This window comes from Galeopterus variegatus, unplaced genomic scaffold, assembly GCF_000696425.1.
Source record: "Galeopterus variegatus unplaced genomic scaffold, G_variegatus-3.0.2 Scaffold62, whole genome shotgun sequence".
In the NCBI taxonomy this organism is placed as follows: Eukaryota; Metazoa; Chordata; class Mammalia; order Dermoptera; family Cynocephalidae; genus Galeopterus; species Galeopterus variegatus.
The window spans coordinates 360,822-368,797 of NW_007726173.1; the positions used below are offsets into that span (position 1 = coordinate 360,822).

Genomic DNA, 7,976 nt, shown 5'->3' on the forward strand with positions numbered 1-7,976 from the left:
TGCTAAGTACTGCCCGCTTCTCAGGAGACACTGAAGCTCAGAGAGACTAAGTTACTCCCCGGCTTTGAACCTAAGCAGGCTGGGCCCCCTGGGAGCTAAGCCACTCAGCCAGCATTCTCAAAGGCAAGAGCCTTCATAAACCCTCATGTCCAGGCTGTACCCCATACCAATGACACCACAGTGTCTGGGGTGGGACCATAGCACAAGCCATGTTGTCAACGTGGGGCTGAGTTTGCGCTCAACTGTACTGGATTGTTCTGCCTCTCCTATTTGCAGTGTGACCTTGGGCAGTTCCTTGAGCAAGTGATCACTTGAGTCTCTGAATCATCTATGAAATACAGATAGTACTAAAACCTGCTTCAAATGGTTCCGGGAGTTTAAAATGCACATGAAACATTCCGCCCAGGACTTGGCACATAGAAATATTCGATCAATGATAGCTTAATGAACGCAGCATCTAATTACAGCACAGAAAATGTAAGACGGCCTTGGACAAATCCTGCTCAGACCTGCGTTCAGGGGCCCTGATTTGGGCTCAGCTTGTGCTCCAGAAGCAAGGCCAAGCTTGCCAGGCCACTGCCCCAGACCCCTCCCGGGTTTCTCCGGTCCTGTTCCTAACCAGCCTCTAGGGTCCCTAAGCCCGTTGGTCTCCCCAACATTCGCTGCCCTGCTCTTCTGACACCCAGACGTTTCTGCCTGAGACAGATCTGGAGCGGCTGATTTATTGTTTTTTATCTCACTAGACTGTAATTTCTTTGGGGACAATGACATGATGAATACTTTTCCGATCTTTGGCGCAACACTAAGCACACACTAGGAGCTTGGTGCTGCTGTTTCTAATGTCCATAAGTTACAGGAAGCCTGGTGTATTACAGTCCTCTGTGTGTGTCAGATGGCTTACTAAAACTTTCAAATTTCTCCCAAAGTGTTTCCTTCGCTTCTGGGTCAAGCATGAGGTTGCCTAGCTGACCAGGCTGCCTCTGCTTCTCTATATGGATCACCTGGAAGACGTAAGCAGGCAGAGAGATGATAGAAAAGATGATGGAAATAGGAAAAAACAAATAGACAGATAAAGGACTGCCCCAAGTAAACTCGGCACAGCCTCCGGCCAAGCACGTGGGCTTCCGAGTCAGGAGGGAACTGGTAAGAGGCCAGGGAGGCTGGAGCTGGAACACAATGCCAGAAGAGCTGGATGGTGGGAAACACTTCCAATACCTCTGCTAAGAAGCAGTGGAGAAAGTGGTCTCAACACACACGTTAACTCAAAACTCTTCCCTGAGAGTTCTGGAACCATGTCCCAGAGTTGTTTCTTCTTGCTACAAATAGGAGAGGGTATGAGACCACAAGCATCCCCCTGGGGGAGCAGAGCATGTGGCCATACCCCCGCCTCTTCCTGGGTTGTTTAGATCTCTGAACACCTGGGCACCTGTGCATGGGCCCTGGCCTGTGCTCACCCACCGAGGAGTCACCTCTGGTCCTAAAGGATTCGTCACCCAAGTCACAAGTACATAAAGGTGATGATGCACAAGAACACAGAGCCAACTAAAACAGAACGCGCACCTCAGACTCACCTCCCCTTTCCACTGCAGAAAGAAGCTAAGAGATGTGTTTCATTTCACGAATGATTAAGAGTATACTAATGAGTTTATCTCAAAACAATACTGAATTATTTAAGACGTACTACTAGAATAGTCATACAGTCAGGAACCAACACACCGGAAAAAGACACCTGTACTATACATCAAAATCAATAGCAACTATTTCTCCAGTTATTCTTTAGACAAAAATATCTCACCACTTAAATGCCGAAAAACTTTGCTCCAAAAAACCCTGCAAGTACAGGATAAAAAAAAACAGATAAAAATTGGCAGGGTAAAACAAATGAGAAAAACTAAACTGCTCAAACATACTAAATTATACCAAATATATAGGTATTTTAGCAAAAAGGAAAAAGCATTAATAAACTGTACTTAGTAGACATATTCATTATATTTATTTTAATAACTACTTCATAATAGGTTGATTGACTTTAACCTACTTGGATAAAAAAGGATCTGAAAGTAATGCTGACTGAATGCAAGGTAAAGAAGGCAAACGTTCCCACCCATGTTTTGCATGAACATGGATTACACCTTTTAATGCAGACCCAAGGCCAAACATTTTTGGGGAGTAGGTTTTACTTGCAGTACAGGTTCTCTTCACATAAGATCATAAAAATACAATATACAATATGATGCGCCCAGTTTAAACAATTACATGCAGCAGCCCATATTAACACAATCAGCTCCCAACAAGGGAACAAGGAAAGCTAAATTTGGTGTCACTAGGGCTCCTTATGGGAGTGGAATAATCCAGTATAGGAAACTAGAATAGATTGAAAATAGGAAACAAAGTCATGCTTAACAGTCACACAAGGCCGATTTGATCATTTCAATAACCACGTGTAAAGTTCCAAATGACTCGAAGAGCTCAGTATCCTATACTCGCACACGATGCTCAATGCTCAGAAACTAGAATAGATTGAAAATAGGAAACAAAGTCATGCTTAACAGTCACACAAGGCCGATTTGATCATTTCAATAACCACGTGAAAAGTTCCAAATGACTCGAAGAGCTCAGTATCCTATACTCGCACACGATGCTCAATGCTCAGCAGCGTGAGATGGAGCCACAGAAGTTCTAGAAAACACTGAAAAGAACGATGGGGAAATCTGCTTTCAAAGAATAATGGATACTTTTAAATTAAAAACAAAGTACTAGAAACTGGCAGATGTCTGCAGTGATTTACCAGTGGTATAATTAAAATAGGGCTCTAATTTAAAAACCCTTCTTCAAGATTTTAAGAGCACTCTAAAATTACTATACAGAAAAGCAATCCTGAAACTACTGTGGCCAAAATTAAGTACTAGAAACTGGCAGATGTCTGCAGTGATTTACCAGTGGTATAATTAAAATAGGGCTCTAATTTAAAAACCCTTCTTCAAGGTTTTAAGAGCACTCTAAAATTACTATACAGAAAAGCAATCCTGAAACTACTGTGGCCAAAATAAGAATTCCAATGACCTGCACTGAAAGCCCACAGTTGCCAGGAGCTGGACCTCCTCCTGCCCAAAGGCCCCGGCTGCCCTCTGACCCCATATCCAATGTTTCTAGAGCATTTCTAGTAGGAAAGTTATATCAAGGGCTTTCAATGACTGGGCAACACTGAGAGACAAAGTGAGGAGTTGTTTAGGGCTATGCTTTTATCATCTTTCAGGTATTTAAGGCTTTTCCTTTATCAATCATACTTTTAGTTGTTTAAAGTGACAATTTCCCTGCACAAAGTTACAAAATTAGTATCTCTGAAATAGCAGATTACCACAGACTTCAAAAGATGTACTCTATAATAGGATTATTTTGTGAAATGTGACTACAGAAAAAAACAGTCTGTTATACTACTGGGACCAACATGTCATCAAGGCCCTTCAGAATTTTGGGACATTCTTGTTTACATTAATAGGCAATCCTCAAATTGGATTCTCAGAAAGTATTTACAGAAATATATATACCATTAGCAGAAGAAAAAAACTTCATGCATGAGACTTTAATTAACATGAGCTAAGGAGTTCAGCAGGTATCCAGAGCAAACCTTTAATCGAGGGCAGGTTTCACTAATTAATCTCAGAGCAGGTGAAATTTAAGATGCTAGTAGCTGAGAGCTACCTTCCTCTGACAAGCTATGACGACCTGGTTCCTTCCTCAGGATTACCAACAGTTTTTGCTCTCACATGTTGTAAAACAGCATCGAGTATGTTTAACAAGTCTGTCCATTGTACAGCTTTGAACAAAAGAAGAAAACCATTGCATGCCCCACAGTTTAGTGTAACCTGACATTGGTAACTAATCTCCAGTGTCCATTTTCCAACTACACGTATAGGTATTGCCATTTTTCTTTTTTTAAGGTCCATTAATTTCATTTAAATGTTGTCATCCTCACTAATTACTAAGAAAAACTGTAAGTTCGAATTTTACAAACAAGAACAACTTGAGGGTATTTAATAGCTGGTGTTTTATCCCTTCTTCAATGCAGTCTCAAAGGTTTTTTGGCTATTCGTTTTCATAATTTTCTTATGTTGCACACATAAAAAAGATTCCCCCCTCTAAAATGCAGAGCATGGGGGGAAATACAGACACTGTTTCTCAAACAAAAAATGTTTACGAAAGAACAGACCATCCGAACAAACAAACAAAAATCTCCACCCCATTAAACTGGGTGGACCAGTTAGGCTTTAGAAGTGAAAAAAATTCTTCTGCTTTATCTAGCATAATAAAGCATATCATTGTATTCTGTGCTTGGACCTTACTCCTTTTTAACCCAAAAGGTTCCCCTTTCTCATAATTTTTCTAGCATTACATAAGGTTACATCTATTTCTAGTTTCTGAAGTATCTGCATCTAATGCTTGCACAACCAATTTAAAATTTAATTACAAAAGCTGCTTCTATTTAATTTCTGATTTTTCCCCTTTCTCATAATTTTTCTAGCATTACATAAGGTTACATCTATTTCTAGTTTCTGAAGTATCTGCATTTTAATGCTTGCACAACCAATTTAAAATTTAATTACAAAAGCTGCTTCTATTTAATTTCTGATTAAAAATGTAAAACAAAAAACCAAAAAGGACAAACCAAACAAACCACACCACATCATACAGATGATCCAAATGGAAAAGTAAATGTGCTGTAATGATATTTGTTTTGCAACATCAAAAGCAGCAAAGATACTGGAATATAATTTGCTTAAATCATAAATACTGAGATTGAAATATGCATGTATAAATCACATTAGGCTCAATGAACTGAAAGCTCTCTATAAATACATAGAAGTATATATAAAGTGCAAAACAAGCAGTATCAAACGTGAGAGCTCTGGAACTTTAGTACTCCCATTCATCGGATTTCAAGTCGAGATAGCTGAGAATATTTTGGGCAAGCTTCACTGCCTGTTTCCTGGCAGCCTTACACTTCTCTTCTCCCTGCGGATCAACCGCATCCAGCGCCAGCAACTGCTTGGTGAGCAACTCTTCCAGCCGGATGTAGTTCTTATCAGTTCGATTTCCACCAAATGAAAGAACTTCTCCTTGAATCTCTGACAAGTTTCCAAGGACGTCCCAGACTGCTTTATGTGACGGGTGCTCCTCACAAGCAAACAACTTTCTTTTTTCAAGGGCTTCCTTCAAGTCAATATAAGTTATCAGGGTTTGCACTTCAATCACTGCTCTCCTCCTGGCTTCCCGGATGCAGGGATTTTTTTCAAGACTTACCTCATCCAACTGTCCAATCAAACCCTGCAATTCTGTTTTGGAGCTCAGGTACAATTCAGGAGGATTTTGCGCTTGGAGAAGTTCATTTTTTATTTCTCTCATTCTCTTGAGGACCTTTTCTATTTTTAAAATGGAATGATTCTGTCCCAAGTCAAATGCGTAAGTCGTGTCTGCTTCCTCTTCTAAATCCAAATATTTCAATAACTTGTTGATATCTTCTACTACCTCCCTTCGATAATTTCTGATTTCTGTACGCCCGCACACATCTAAAGCATCCAGATTGGCAATCAAGCCTGAGAGCACACAAGACAAGTGCCTGCAAGTCTCATCGCTGTTCACTCCCATCAGTAGTGCAATCAGAGTGCCTCTGGCCTTGTTCACGTCACACATCACAGAGTTGATTTTGGCAACGGAAGGGTGCACGTCCTCGGAGAGCGGCAGGGAAGGCTGCTTCTTCATGCAGTCTTCTATGATCTCTTGCACTGCACAGATTTTGGTTAAAGTGTGATACCTCGCTTTCCGCAAGGAGATCTTCCCTCCAGTTTTAACATGTGTCAGCCTCAGGATGATATCCTGGATGCCTTCTTCAAATTCATCTGTTACACAGTTGCCTCCACTATAAAATGGCACAATCTTCTCTTTCACAAGGGACTGGGCTTCCTTAAAAATGTTCTGTATTTCAATCCGGTGTGGGTGGTTTGCATTCTGCTCCAGCTCTTTGAGAAGACGCTCTGTCTCTTGTGCTGCCCTCTTCCTGGCCTGCTGAATATCTCCTTTTCCTTCAGTATCTACAGAGTCTATTTCAAAGAGTTGCTTTGTTAGAATCCTCTCCAGTTTCTTGTAATTCTTGTCATCTGACAGACCACTGAAGCCAATGACCTGCTGTTCTATACTTTTTACTTCCTTTTGGATTTCACGAAGCCTGGTGATAGAAGGATGTTCGTTTCCCATATCCATACTTTTGTTGTGTTCAGTTTCACAAGCACTAAAAGGCGACAAGAATGATAAACGTATTACAGCACAAAGCCTGCAGAATCCTAATCATATACTAGTTCTAAAATTCTTACTTTAAAAAGATATCCTGTGCTTTACAGCTGGCCCACGGCTCACTTGGGAGAGTGTGGTGCTGATGACACCAAGGCCACGGGTTCGGATCCCATATAGGGATGGCCGGTTCGCTCACTTGGGAGAGCGTGGTGCTGACAACACCAAGTCAAGGGTTAAGATCCCCTTACCGGTCATCTTTAAAAAAAATATATATATATATATAGATATATATAGATATATATCTATATATATATCTATATATAGATATATATCCTGTACTTTATTTTATTATTATTTTTTTTTATAAAAAGATGACCGGTAAGGGGATCTTAACCCTTGACTTGGTGTTGTCAACACCACGGGGGGGGGGGGGGGGGGCCGGCCATCCCTATGTGGGATCCGAACCCGGGGCCTTGGTGTCATCAGCACCGCACTCTCCCGAGTGAGCCACGGGCCGGCCCCTATATCCTGTACTTTAAAAAGGGCTTTTCAGAGGCTGGCCAGTTAGCTCAATGAGTTAGCGCGCAGCCTCACTACACTAAGGTCATGGGTTCGGATCCCCATACCGGCCAGCTGTCCCCCACCAAAAAAGGGTCCTTGTCATTATCACAATCCAAAAGACAGTCATACTCGAGTACAGAAAGAAGGCTGATGTATCAACTCCCTCTCCTGAAAATAACCTAGACATGGCAGTGACCATAAGGACAGTAGTTACTGCAGTGTCCAGCATGAGCTGGAGCTCTGGGCCTGTGAAATTTCAAGTTTCTTCCACCATAAGAAAGATCAGCATATGCCTTCATAAGAGGTTCATCAGAAGTTGATCAGGTCGGAAAAGTCACAAATACTTCAGGTCTTAACACTGTAAGCTGTATTTTGGGAAGGGCAGGGCACCTTCGTGGAATATAAAACAGTCGCTCTTCCAAACACTAAGAGTCCCCCCCCCCCAACAGCTATGCCTGGCTTCCAGAAAGAGGACCTCTAAGCAAAAGGAACCGAGCCACAGAAGCAAGTGGCAGCGGGTCCTGGACGCTGCTCCGCGTCCCTGTGCGCGCAGCTCTGCCGCACCCCCGCCCATCTTCGTGACAGGCGTGCCCCTGCGGAAGCACAGAGAGCCCCACGGGACAGGCGGCGCGCCTGCGACCCCGCGGAGGGCCAGCACCTCCCGCGCCTCCCGCCGCGCAGACCGCGTGACGGCTGCGGACAATTCATCCCCGCGCCTCCCACGAGGCGTCCGGAGCGGCCTAACGCACTGCCCGGCCTTGGGCTTCTTCACACGCCCGCCCGAGGTGCACGGACAGCGAGGCCAGTCCCTCGGGGGCGTCCGGGCCAGGAAAGCCCGCCGCAGGCCCAGGAGGTGCAGGTCCTCCCTCAGAGCGGCGCTTTACCCAGGAGGAGACTGAGCTGTCGCGGTCCTGGCTTCCCGTGGCTCAGGTGGCGAGATGGAAGATCAGCCCTTCACGAGGTGCGGCGCCGGAGCCGGGACCCCCGCTGCATCCCTCTCACCCCTCCCGGCTAGGTCTGGACGGGGCGGCCGGTGAAGGGGCCCGCGGCGGCGGCCGCTCCGGGCGTCTCGGCCCGGCTCCCACGACGCGCCGCCCACCCTGACCTCACAATGGGCGCGCGGGGGA

The 7,976-nt window shown here is 44.1% G+C and overlaps 2 protein-coding genes across 2 annotated transcripts in view; one reads left to right on the forward strand and one right to left on the reverse strand.

Moving 5' to 3' along the window:
* Positions 1-4,687: 4,687 nt before the first annotated feature.
* Positions 4,688-7,926, reverse strand: BAG5 (BCL2-associated athanogene 5). The gene is made up of 2 exons (XM_008576441.1): positions 7,734-7,926; positions 4,688-6,286 (listed from the first exon to the last, which is right to left on the reverse strand). Exon 2 carries the CDS (start codon positions 6,256-6,258, stop codon positions 4,915-4,917), a length of 1,344 nt encoding a protein of 447 aa, XP_008574663.1. The 5' UTR covers positions 6,259-6,286; positions 7,734-7,926; the 3' UTR covers positions 4,688-4,914.
* APOPT1 (apoptogenic 1, mitochondrial) overlaps positions 7,035-7,976 on the forward strand; it is a 33,621-nt gene continuing 32,679 nt past the window's right edge. The window contains exons 1-2 of the mRNA XM_008576671.1: positions 7,035-7,040; positions 7,299-7,702. Coding sequence (XP_008574893.1) covers positions 7,035-7,040; positions 7,299-7,702 — 410 coding nt within the window. The remainder of the gene's footprint in view (positions 7,041-7,298; positions 7,703-7,976) is intronic.

What these genes read in the sequence shown, in the direction of transcription:
- BAG5 (XM_008576441.1), bottom strand. Translation starts at nt 6,258, where the DNA reads ATGGATATGGGAAACGAACATCCTTCTATCACCAGGCTTCGTGAAATC.